Source organism: Heterodontus francisci, unplaced genomic scaffold (assembly GCF_036365525.1).
Source record: "Heterodontus francisci isolate sHetFra1 unplaced genomic scaffold, sHetFra1.hap1 HAP1_SCAFFOLD_1366, whole genome shotgun sequence".
Lineage (NCBI taxonomy): Eukaryota > Metazoa > Chordata > Chondrichthyes > Heterodontiformes > Heterodontidae > Heterodontus > Heterodontus francisci.
This window is the reverse complement of record NW_027140916.1, coordinates 59,395-73,061: the sequence shown is the minus strand read 5'-3', so window position 1 is coordinate 73,061 and position 13,667 is coordinate 59,395. Positions and strand designations below refer to the sequence as shown.

At 40.5% G+C, this 13,667-nt stretch overlaps 1 protein-coding gene across 1 annotated transcript in view; it reads right to left on the bottom strand.

Annotated features, from left to right (window-relative positions):
- LOC137361392 (ubiquitin carboxyl-terminal hydrolase 48-like) overlaps positions 1 to 13,667 on the bottom strand; it is a gene marked incomplete at its 3' end in the record, with an annotated part of 85,748 nt that overhangs the window by 15,233 nt on the left and 56,848 nt on the right. Inside the window, exon 9 of the mRNA XM_068026264.1 lies at positions 2,039 to 2,153. Within this exon, the coding sequence (XP_067882365.1) occupies positions 2,039 to 2,153 (115 nt within the window). The remainder of the gene's footprint in view (positions 1 to 2,038; positions 2,154 to 13,667) is intronic.

Sequence of the window (13,667 nt, the reverse complement as noted above, 5' to 3'; positions counted from 1 at the left end):
ATCATTTATGGATCTCAAACGCAGGAAAAACACACACAGAAAGGTAATACCGATATGCTAAAAGGTCAGATGATAGTTTAGAAACAGCGTAAGCATGAGGGTTTCTGAAGCAAAAAACTAGAAGTATTGAATTCCTCATCAATGCTTCCCACCCTATGGCTTACTCGGGGAATTTAAGGTAAAAATTTGTTTGAAATTTTGATGGATATTCTAAGATATTTGGCTGTAACAATATCAAGGTTGAACTTTTGGATTCTATTTTAGAAAGTAGATTATGTGTTACATCTCTTAGTAATATCTGATATTGTGGTATACTTATCCACTTAAAGTATGTCATGTTCAATTCTTTAATAAATATATAAAAGTTAATACACCGTCTCATGTAGCATTTTGTATACAACTACAAGAACCCTCTCTCTGTCTCTTTAAGTGGAGAGTTACGTATTGAAGAGAGTTTCCCAGACCCTTATAATATTTGGGATATTTATGACTCAGCTATGATAATTTCAAAATAGGTTATCCAAAAGATGGTAATATTCTGTTAGTTCTCTTTCTTTGAGGGAAGACTAGTTCAGTTCTTTAGACCCATATAAGTGTCTGTAAGAATTTGTCTGGTTTGAACTTAATTAAAGGAAATTCATAGGGATGTAGGCCTGATTTGGTTTAGTCCCAATAAGGGGTTAAAGTCATAAATCACTTCAACTTATCCCAGCAGCATAACCAATGCTCAGAACATCTTACAAGGCAGCACTTCTATAATGAAGCATACAAATGAAACCCAGAAAAAAAAACAAAATCCCAATCTCCATCTAGTCTGCCCTCTTGTTCTTCTAGCAATTGTAACTGATATGCTTTTCAAGATACTTGTTGACTTTGGAGATCAAAGCAATTTTCCTCTTTCACCCCTAGTTATGCTATTTCAAAATCTGACCACCTTCAGTCTCAAGTCCTGTACGAATCTTGCAACTTATATTGTGTCTGCTTGTTCTACTGTCCCATATCCCTGACTGATCCTCAACATTAAAATCAATAGCCTTTGCTCCATGACCTTTTGGTCAGCTATGTGGCCTGGTCCAATCTGCACATTCTCCTTTGTTATCTCTTGCCCCACCCCCACCTCACTTGCTTATAATCTGTGACTTTTCTAATATTTGTCAGTTCCGAAGAAGGGTCACTGACCCGAAACGTTAACTCTGCTTCTCTTTCCACAGATGCTGCCAGACCTGCTGAGTGATTCCAGCATTTCTTGTTTTTGTTTCAGATTTCCAGCATCCGCAGTATTTTGCTTTTATTAAAATCAATAGCATTGATCTGATTCCCTAAGACCATCACAACTATAGGAGATGATTGACTAATAAACTCAGAACAGATATCCATGATGGCCATACCCAAGAAATGCTGGCTTTGGTTCTAATACTGGCTAATATTATAAGGGCAGTTTTATTTTTCACCTTATAAGAACATAAGAAATAGGAGCAGGAGTCGGCCATATCGTCCCTCGAGCCTGCTCCATCATTCAATAAGATCATGGCTGATCTGATCTTGGGTTAACTCTACTTTCCTGCCGGTTCCCCATCGCCCTTGACTCCCCTGTGGTTCAAGAATCTATCTCAGCCTTGAATATATTCAATGATTAAGGCTTCACAGCTCTCTGAAGTAGAGAATTCTAAAGATTCATCACCCTCAGAGAGCTCTAAATCTTCTATGTTTCTAAGTTTCATTGTTTCCATGAGATCACTTCTCATTCTTTGACACTTCAATGAGTATAGGCCCAACGTGCTCAACATCATCCCTCCTTGCATGCAACTACCTAAATATAAAATTCAGTGACACTAGTTAGGTGAAACCAGGGGACGAGATAAGGAACACATGCAAACACAAAGTCACAAAACATATCAGTAAAAGTTTTAAAATAAATATGCCAACAGAACTATTTCTCTTGCAGATTTTGGTATAAACAGTAGCTTTCAGACAATGAGAAAACACCATTTTAGTTGCCTGTTTAAATAGAATGGATGGTTCCAAAGCAAAAAAGTACCTTTGTAATGTGGTCCTAGTCAGGTTGGAAATAATCTTGTAATCTTCATTTAACTGATTCTTTAATCTAAGAATCCTGCATTTTTCCACCACACAATCTCTACATAAAGCAGAAGCTAAGGACAAGAAAAATATTTCATTAGTAACCAATACTGCATTTATGATTTTTATGCTCTACATTTTTATTTCTTACAAGACCAAGACTTACAGATGGTCATACCAAGATTAATATTAGAGTTCAATATTCAGCTCCAAAGATATTTCCAGGTGTTTAACAAACATAAGATTTTGCTAGTAAAGCAAAGGCACGTATGAGCATACAGAATTATAGCTCAAGTAGATGTGCAAAATAATCAGAGATACTCCCACACAGTATTATGGCTGATAAGTAGGCACTACCCAATTCCAGATGCAAAGATGGAACAGTGACTGAGCAAGCACTATGGAAATGAAACACAGGCAGGAGAGAGGGGAAAAGAAGAATGTTAAAATGGGTTCTGGAAGATCATGCAACAGGCTTGTCTTAGCCACACAGCCTGTCTCTCTCATCCTCCCCCCACCACTGTAAAGTTCAGATGGAGTGTTGAAAATGGCTTTGCAAAAAAAGGTTTAGCAGATCTGCAGCACATTCCATGTGCTGTACAAGAACCACATGCAGAATATCAGTCTTGCTTTAGGAGACTCTACTGTCCATAAAACTGATCAGATCTAAATAAAATAGATCATTGGCTGTGAAGTGGTTTGGGGCTTCCTGAGAACATCCAAGGTGGTACACATGTGCAAGTTTGTTCTTTCGTAATAGTCAACAGGAATACAATTTTAAATTACTGGCAAATGGGCTACTCTTCACTATATATGCTTATACGCTATTAATACCAAGTATAGTGTGCACAAGACAAACTGAAAGAAAGACATCCAAGACAACTGCAGCAAAAAAAAATGGGATATCTTGCCCCAAAGTTATACAGGACTGGATATGTTGCAAATGGTTCATAGCTAGAGCAGCCAATAAAATGGTTTCCTTTTTCCCTTTGTCCCTCCAACTTCCAGTCATACTTCAGCCAGCTTTGGAATTCACTTTGGTAGGAAGAATGAGAGGCAAGATAAATTAAATGCTACAACTTGTAAGGGCGGGGGGGGGGGGGGGGTGCGTGGGGAGAGGCAGGAACAGAGAGACATGGGATGAATGCACACAAGTCTTTGAAGATGATAGGACAATTTGAGAATGCTGTTAGGCATGCAATTATTATAAAATAGAAGCATGAGTTAAAAAAAAGAAAGGAAGTTATGCTAAATCTTTATAAAATGCTGCGTAGGTCCTGCTGGAGTACTGCGGCCAATTCCAGATACCACACTTTAGAAAGGATGCAGAAGAGATTTGCCATTGAAAACAGTTTCTATTTATTTACTCTACTAAAACTCTGCTTTTGAACACCTCTATCAAATCTCCCCTTAATCTTCTCTGCTGTGAGGAGAACAACCGCAGCTTCTCTGGTCCTTCGTCCCTGGTCCCATTCTAGCAAATCTCTTCTGCATCCTTTCTAAAGTGTGGTATCTAGAATTGGCCACAGTACTCCAGCAGGACCTACACAGCATTTTATAAAGATTTAGCATAACTTCCTATCTTTTTTTAAACTCATGCTTCTATTTTATAATAATTGTATGCCTTACAGCATTCTCAACTTGTCCTATCACCTTCAAAGACTTGTGTGCATTCATCCCATGTCTCTCTGTTGCTGCCTCTCTCCCCCCCCCACCCCCCCTCTTAAAATTTGCAGCATTTAGTTTATCTTGTCTCTCATTCTTCCTACCAAAGTGAATTCCAAAGCTGGCTGAAGTATGACTGGAAGTTGGAGGGGCAACGGGGAGATTTGATACAGGTGTTCAAAAGCAGAGAGTTTTAGTAGAGTAAATAAATAGAAACTGTTTCCAGTGGCAGTAAGGTCAGTAACCAAAGAACAGAGATTTCTCATGGTCAAAAGATCTAGAGGTGACATGAAGAAAATAAATTTAGGTAATGAGTTCTCCTAATCTGGAATGCATTGCCTGAAAGGCAGCTGGAATCAGATACAACAGCAACCTTCAAAAATTAATTGGATAAATATTTGAAGGGAAAAAATTTGCAGGGCTATGGGAAAGAGCAGAGGTGTACAACTAATTGGACAGCCTGTTCAAAGGGCCGGCACAGGCAGGATGGGCTAAAAGGCTGACATAGCATAGAAGAAAGCCAAAGATCCCAAAATGCTTCTCAGCCTTGTTGGCTCAGATCTTAAGACTTCTCCTGTAAATGCTGTTTCACATCCAACTTATTATCTGGCATTCCTACATTAAAGAGGCTGATCATTGCTTAATTTTGGAGAACAAGTTTGAGACTCCTTTATTAAACCAATTCAAGATTTGCTTTGCATCACATTTCACAATACTGCCAATTATAAGATTAGATTAGAGATACAGCACTGAAACAGGCCCTTCGGCCCACCGAGTCTGTGCCGAACATCAACCACCCATTTATACTAATCCTACACTAATCCCATATTCCTACCAAACATCCCCACCTGTCCCTCCCACCTACCTATACTGGTGACAATTTATAATGGCCAATTTACCCATCAACCTGCAAGTCTTTTGGCTTGTGGGAGGAAACCGGAGCACCCGGAGAAAACCCACGCAGACACAGGGAGAACTTGCAAACTCCACACAGGCAGTACCCGGAATCGAACCTGGGTCCCTGGAGCTGTGAGGCTGCGGTGCTAACCACTGCGCCACTGTGCCGTCAAATAAACACTGGCACTTCCAGTATGTTAAGGTCATTACAACAGTAACTACCTTATTTTCATGGCACCAAAAATCAAAAGAATCTTTATTTCAGGGATCCACATGAAACACACACACTTTACACTCAATCAAATACAGTACCTCAAAGATTACTCAGGTTGGTAAGAACTGAACACACAGCTTCAGCTACATTTAAAATGACATATTTATGTTCTTTAGCTCTTGCTCATTTTATGACCAACAGCACTATGATGCTTGTGACAGGGTTAGAAAGAGTAAAACAAAGGAGCAAAGGTGAACTCTCATGCTGTGGGTAACTGTTAGAAACTTACACAGATAAAAGCGAATACAGATAAAATGTGTATTCGGAAACCTTTTTGAGCTCAGAGTTGAAATGGATGCTGAAAATACCAATAGATCCCCTAATCAATATAACTGTGGTTCAACACTTCCCCCAGTTTTTAGATGGGCACAAATGTACAAGGACTCCCTGTGCAAGTTCTCCCTGTGTCTGCGTGGGTTTCCTCCGGGTGCTCCATTTCCTCCCACATGCCAAAGACTTGCAGGTTGATAGGTTAATTGGCCATTATAAAATTGCCCCTAGTATAGGTAGGTGGTAGGGAAATATATAGGGACAGGTGGGGATGTGATAGGAATATGGGATTAGTGTAGGATTAGTATAAATGGGTGGTTGATGGTTGGCACAGACTCAGTGGGCCGAAGGGCCTGTTTCAGTGCTGTATCTCTAAACTAATCTAGACTCCTGCTTATTGTCATGTTACAGAATACTCAGCAAATTGAACTTTACTTCAATTTAAAGACTTCAAGCTTAAAACCACAGGATAACTACCCAAATAAAAAATATGAGGAAAGGGAGATCGGGATGGGGTGGGGTTTGGACAGAATGGATCAAAGTAGAGGTTTTTTTTTGAAGAGACAGCTGATAACAATGGTTTTGAAGAGAAAGCAGTATCAGAGGGCAGTATGCTACTGAACGTAAACTGGCAAGGAGGCCTATAAAGGGAGTGGGATTGTCAGGAAATGAATGAGAAGCCATCAAGGGAGCTTGAAGGCAGTGGGGTGAGATATGTGGGAGAAACTGCAGAAAGATGGGGAATCTCAGCAAAAGCAGGCGGGGGACTGAGGGAGCAAGGGCAATGCAGGATGCAGTTGCATAGATGGTTTCAATCGTGGAGATGAAATCCTCGTGCTCCTTGCTCTTGATGTTCAAGATTAGAATGGAGGTGGTGAGAGAGAGAGTACTTTAAAGTAGTTGTTTGTAAAGAAAAACATTTTTGCTTTGATTAATCATGCTTAGTCAAAGCAACATCCGGTTCTGCTTATCAAAATGGGTTTTCAATAAGATCCAAGATATTGGCAGCAAAGGCACAATCTCCCAATCGTTGCCAAATCAAAGTAACATAAAAAGGAAAAAAGTGATTTTGTCACTTACTAGTAAATTATTCTACTTTTATCAGCCTATGTCAACTATTACCATCCAGGCAGCAAGTTCCACTTCTCCACAGGTCACAACATCTATTTAAATGTTTACCTAGTTAACGATACAGCCAATCATATACTCTATTTTTTTATCCCAGAACAAAATACACCAACCAGGTTTCTTGAATAAACAACAAAATTATCAGTTTATTATAAAGCAAGACATAACCAGTAACAAAACAAAGCATTAACATACTGGATAAAATATGTAAGTTCCCTTTTTAAAAATTCTCCAATCACACACACACACGAGGAAAAAAAATATAGAAATTCACTCTGCAGAGGTCTGTTACAAAAAAAGACAAAAAACTACTTTGGCCAAATACTTGCTAATTCTTGACGAAAAAAGAATGATGATATGGAAGGAAGTCAGTTGTCCCTTTTTTGGTTTGGCATCCGGGTATATGGAGACGGGTCACTAGGATCGTTTCAGAAGCAGTCCGTTTGGAGATGTCGAGAATTATTCCAGTAGGGTTTCTAGGAGAAATGTGGCATCAAAGTTTTTCCGCCAGCATGCACTTGAATTGCAGCATTTTGTTTTAAGCTCTTCAGGAGCTATGCTGCACCAGGGATTTTTTTTTTTCCCCCACACTGGATCTTGGTAGGATTTCTTCAAAAAGGTAGAGAAGGTAGTGAGCTGGGTGGTTTCTTTTCTCCTGGGCAGGAAAACACTAACTGTCTTCAAACAGTTCACACTACAAACTAACTGAAAACAATGCTCAAACCGCAAACAGTGAGTCGACCTCCATAAACCTTGACACGTAGCTTCTCTGTAACTATTTTTCCACAAGTCACCAAGGGTTCTGCTGCTTTCAGCCCAAATCACAGGTGGCTTTCAAACAACATCTTGTCCTGTCGGTGAACTTGGTAAAAAAAAAACACATCCATGGAACCTTTTCGGTTTTAATACAAGTTCTCAAAAAATAAAAATATTAAAAATGGAAGCACTTTTGGTGGTGTTTTTAAATATGTTTCATTACAAAAATTGAAAAAACAGAAGATGAAAAATTATTAAAACACATTTACATTCTCATTCACTCTTTACCTGTAGCTAATAGTTTGGCTTTGTACCATCTTTGCATTCAGATAACTCAAAGCAAAGTTAGATTCAAGACAAAGCATCTGCAATTACATTATTTTTCCCCCATTGTGGATAATCTTTAAGTAATAAGATTGTAATAGTAAACTTCATTGGAATTGTCTGGCATTCTGGTTTTTGAATTTTTCCACAAAGGCTAGGGGGGTTATGATCAGTATATACCAGTGTCTCTCTGCAGTCATGGTGGACATAGATTTCAAAATGCTTAAGAGCTAGTAATAAGCCCAGGGTTTCTTTTTCCACAGTTGAATATCTTTTTTGGTATCGATTTAGCTTTTTGGAAAAGTATCCCACTGGCCTATGTCTAATTTATCATTTTGTAACAGGACTGCACCAACCCCCAGGTCACTAGCATCAATTGGCATTATGAAGGGCTTAGTAACAATTGGAGCAGCCAACACTGGCTCATTAAATCAAAATGGCTTTCAGCCTCTCAAAAGAAGCTTGGCACTCACTGACCACTCTACTTTGGTTTTCTTTTTTTGTAGCAAATCTGTCAGTGGAGCAGTTATAGTACTAAAATTTGGTACAAATCTTTGGTAGAAGCCACACATCCCCAAAAACCTCGTTTTCTCACTTAGTCTTAGGGATAGGGAACTCCAGCAATGCTTGTACTTTTGCTGTTCTTGGCAACACTTGTCCTTGCCCTACTATATGACAAGGTAGGTTACTCTCGCTTTTGCGAATTCACTTTTGTACAGGTTTATTACGAAATCAGCCGATTGCAATTTTCTAAACAGAACTTCTAGTTGCTCCAAGTGGTCCTTCCAAGTGTCACTGTATACCAGCACATTGTCAAGGTAAACCACACAGTTAGGAACATTGGCTACCACTTTGTTCATTAGTCTGTGAAAAGTGGCTGGGGCATTTTTTTAAGCTCGAATGGCATCACTCGGCATTGGAAAAGACTGTCTGGTGTGACAAAGGCAGATATTACCTTAGCTCGGAATGTTACAGGAACCTGCCAGTATCCCTTTAACAAATCTTTTTTGTACGAAACGTGGCACTACCCACTCTGTCAATACAGTCTTCCAAGCGAGGAATTGGGTAGGAATCTACCTTTGTTACTGCATTAACCTTTCTGTGGTCTATTCAGAAACTAGTTGAACCGTCAGGTTTAAGGGAACTCCAGCTGCTTTGACTGGGTACAATGAGGTGGTTTTCCAACATGTACTGCTTTCACCTGGGCATGTTTCCCTGGACTTAAACGATAAAGATGCTGTTTGATAGGAAAGTATTCCCCTATATCCACATCATGTGTGGCTAAGGTTGTACCTACAGACTTTTTTAAATGCTGTGAGTAGCCTTGTTAGGTCTTTTCGTTGTTTTGCAGCTAAATATGAAAGCATAGTGTCCAATCTCCCTAACAATTCAGTATTAGCTAACCGGATAGGAGGAGGTTCAATTTGAGAATTGTCTAGGCCTCCTTCTACCTCATCCTCACTATCCCTTTCTTCCTTCACTTTCCCTACTACCTGACATACCTGTTCTTGTTCATCCTCCTCCCGGTGATATAGTTTCATCACATTGATATGACATAGCTGATTCTTTTTCTGGCCATCTGGGGCATCAATCAAATAATTTACATCACCAATTCTTCTGACCACTTTATATGGACCACTGAACAATGCTTTCAGCGGTTCACCCTGTAAAGGCAGTAATACAAACACCTCATCGCCTGGTTGAAATGTTTGGGTCTTGGCATGTCTGCCCATTTCTTCATGGTTGTTTGGGAAGCTTTAAGGTATCCCTGAGCCACTTTACAGGCTTTCATGAGCTGCTCCCAGAACACGGATCATAATCTAACACAGAATATTTGTCCCTCTGTTCTAAAAACTTGCCTTTAATTAGGTTTAGAGGACCTCTTATCTCATGTCCATAAACGAATTCAAAAGGACTAAAACCGGTAGACTCATTAGGTGAATCCCTAGTGGCAAACAAAATTAATTCTAGCCCTTTTATCCCAATCATGGGAATATTCATGACAGTATGCCCTGGTCATCGTTTTGAGGATCTGATGGTACCATCCTAAAGCCCCTTGTGTCTGTGGTGGTAGGCTGAAGACTTAACTGTGTTGTACCCAAATTATTCACAACTTCCTGGAAAATTTTGGACATAAAATCGGAACCTTGATCTGACTGAATCTCAAATCGGTAATCTTTATCTAGTGAAGAACTGGGTTAACTTCTCTACTACAACCGTAACAAAAATTGTTCTAATTGTTCTCAAGGAAATGGCCTCTGGGAACTGAGTAGCCATAACCATGATAGTGAGTGTCCCACTTTTGTTTATGGTAAAGGTCTTACACAATCTACCAACACCATACGAAATGGTTCCCCAAAAACTAATATGGGAATCAGATGTGCCAGTTTTGTGGCAGGTTGCGGTTTGCCCACAATCTTACACATATGGCATGTTTTTTTTTAAAGAGATACAGCACTGAAACAGGCCCTTCGGCCCACCGAGTCTGTGCCGACCAAGAACCACCCATTTATACTAACCCTACAGTAATCCCATATTCCCTACCTACACTAGGGGCAATTTACAATGGCCAATTTACCTATCACCTGTAAGTCTTTGGCGGAGGAAGGAAACCGGAGCACCCAGGGAAAACCCACGCAGTCACAGGGAGAACTTGCAAACTCCACACAGGCAGTACCCAGAATTAAACCCAGGTCCCTGGAGATGTGAGGCTGCGGTGCTAACCACTGCGCCGCACCACGTCTCTGGAAAGATCTGGCCAGTAAAAATGTCGACCGATACGTGATGTGGGGATCCAGAAGACCCAATGTCCCACAAAAGGAATTTCATGGGCTATCCTTAATATTTCCTGACAATACTTGGGTGGTACCACTATCTGATGAACAACCATCCATTCTTCATCCTCAGGTCTGTGAGGAGGTCTCCACTTCCTCATCAAAATCTCATTTTTAAAATAGTAGCCATCCGGAACTCCCTTTGCCTCAGCTTCAGTTAGAGCCAATTGTGCCAATTTAGTTAACTCTGGATCAGTTTACTGAGCCTTGATCAGAGTTATACTTAGGGACTTAAAGAACATTTCCTTCGGATTATCCAAATCCCCAAAGTTTCAGATATTTGGCTATCGGTCCGTGGTGACAATTTGACCTCGAACAATGGAACTTATTTAACCATTGCTCGGATCACTACACATGAAGGAAAAATTCCTGGAACCTTTTCCTGCAATTGTTCTTTCTCTTTAACTTCACTTGGTTTTTCTGTGACTACTGGAGAAGCTACTACCTTCGCTCCAGCCAAATCATTCCCCAGGAGTAGGTCAACTCCGTCTACAGGCAAACAATGGACAACAACTACAGTTACCATTCCAGACATCAAGCCACACTCTAGGTGCACCCGATACAAAGGTACGAGTATATACTCCCCGCCAATACCATTCACTAAAACCTTGGCTTTCAATGCGCTCTCTGGTGGAAAAGTTATGCCTTCCCCCAGCAAAAGAGTTTGGGTGGCTCCTGCATCCCTAAGTATAACTACAGGTTTACCTGCCTCACTTGAGGGATAAGGAGGTACTTTTCCTTTAGACAAGAATTTCCTGTAACTCTCAGGTATCTTGTTCATGCCCCCACACACTCACTCTGTACTTGGCCTTACAGCTACAGTCAGAGCTGCAGCCTGACCTGTCGTACTCCCATTCAGGGCCCCTTTCTCTGCATTGACCTTGTGCACACCAATAAGTCCAATAGGTTTCCCCCGCAACTTCCAGCATTCTGCATGAAGGTGTCCCACCTTGTGGCAATGGTAACACTTTGGCTTGCAGACTTCACTACCTCCATCAGCACCTTCCTTCTGGCCTGAGGGGGAGATCCAGGGGTGCTCCCAGCTGTCCCTCCTCATCCCTGGCTACTTGCCTTCCTTTCACCCTTCCACCTATCCTTCTTTGGGTTTGTAGGGGCGATGGACAAAGGGTTTGGGTTTGTAAACAAGCTCGCAAGCATGAGCTATTTCTGCTGCCTGTTTGGCTGTTGAAACCTTCTGGTTCTCTACATGGGCTCTTTCTAACGGAGGGAGTGAATTTTTAAATTCTTCCAGGAGAATTATTTCCCTAAGGTTCTCATACAGGACCTCTACCTTTAGTGCCCGCTTCCAACGATCAAAATTAATTTGCTTTACCCTCTCAAATTCTATATAAATCTGCCCAGGCTCTCTCCGGAGGTTCCGAAATTTCTGTCTGTATGCTTCAGGAACTAACTCATAAGCAGCGAGAATAGCCGTTTTTGCCATCTCAATCTGCAGGGGCCTCCTCAGAAAGCATAAATAAACTTCATGAACTCTGCCCATCAACCTGCTTTGCATAAGCAGTCTCCAGCTTTCCTTCGGCCACTTCATCTGTCTGGCTATCTTTTCAAAAGAAATGAAAAATGCCTCTACGTCCCTTTCCTCAAACGTTGGGAAGGCTTGCACAAATTTAAACAGCTCTCCACTAGGTCCTGGGCTGCAGTCAGGTCTTTCCTCACCAGAACTTTCCCTGGAGAAGAGACCACCCCTTTGTCTTAGTTCCGTCTTTTTTAATTCGAATTCCCTTTCTTCTCTTTCCCTTTCCTTTTCCTCAAGTTTCTTCATTGTCAATTCTCTTTCAAGCTCACGTTTTTTTCATTTCCAATTACAACTAAATTTTAGCTAATTCAGCTGAACTGCCATCTGGTTTGCCGCCTTCTTCATCCAATTTCAAATGGTGTGCTATTACTGCAATTATGTCTGCTTTCTTAGCCTCTGGTTTTAACTCTAACACCAACGGCTCTGCCAAATCCTTTAACCTAGACTTGGTTAAGTTTATCAAATCTTCCCTCCCCAGCAAGGTTCAACAACTGACACAGACATTCCAGTAGTGTAAACTATACTCTAATGCACAAAAAACCTGTTTTTTTTTTTACTTTTCCTCTTTTCAATTAGTATCACACCACTTACAATTGCATGTTGCTGGCTTTGGGTATCCTGGACGATGAGCCCCCAATTAGATGTTACAATCGAGGCGAGAGGAGTGCACTGTCGTTTCCAATTCCATTTCTCCACAGGTTACAATATCTATTTAAATGTTTACCCGGTTACCGATACAGGCAATCATATACTCTATTTTTTATCCCAGAACAAAATACACCAACCAGGTATCTTTAATAAACAACAAAATTATCAGTTTATTATAAAACAAGACTTAACCAGTAATGAAGCAAAGCCTTAACACACTGAATAAAATATGCAAGTTCCTTTTTTAAAAATTCTCCAAAAGCACACACATATGAGGAAACAAAAAGGAGAAATTCATTCTGCAGAGGTCTGTTACAAAAAAAGACAAAAAACTACTTTGGCTAAATACTTGCTAATTCTTGACGAAAAAAGAATGACGATATGGAAGGAAGTCAGTTGTCCCTTTTTTGGTCTGGCATCCAGGTAAAAGGAGACGAGTCACTAGGATCGTTTCAGAAGCAGTCCGTTTTGGAGATGCCGAGAATTATTCTAGTAGGCTTTCTAAGAGAAATGTGACAGAGGTTTTTCCGCCAGCACACACTTGAATTGCAGGATTTTTTAAGCTCCTCAGGCGCTCTACAGAGCCAAGGAGTTTTTTTACCCCACACTGGATCTTGGCAGAATTTCTTCAAAGAGGTAGAGAAGATGGTGAGCTGGGTGGTTTCTTTGCTCCTTGACAGGAAAATACCAACGGTCTTCAAACAGTTCACATCACAACAACTAAAACTGAAAACTATGGTCAAACCCCAGTGAGTTGAACTCCTGACCTCCATAAACCTTGACATGTGGCTTCCCTGTAACCATTGTCCCCCAAATTCTGCTGTTTTCTGAGCCCAAATCACAGGTGGCTTTCAAACAACATCTTGGCCTGTCGGCGAACTTGGTAAAAAAAAACACATCCATGGAACCTTTTCAGTTTTAACACAAGTTCTCAAAAAAAATTTAAAAGTGGAAGCACTTAAGTAACACAACATTGATCACTTCAAAGACCAATATGACACAGGCATGATGCAGAGCAATGCTCACTCAACTTGCCTCCAAACTGCATAAATGTGGTTTATCCTTTCTCCAAAGTCATCTTTGTGAATTGCTGGTTTGTTAGCAATTTACATGAAGGGCCAATATCCTCTAGGATAAATAAGCAATCTTCAAGGAATTATGAATCTTGAGGAAAGACACCTGACAAGCTTACTCAATTCTCAAATGTGTCTTGTTTTCTCCTTGGTAATTGCTTTGATTTAATGTACACCATGCT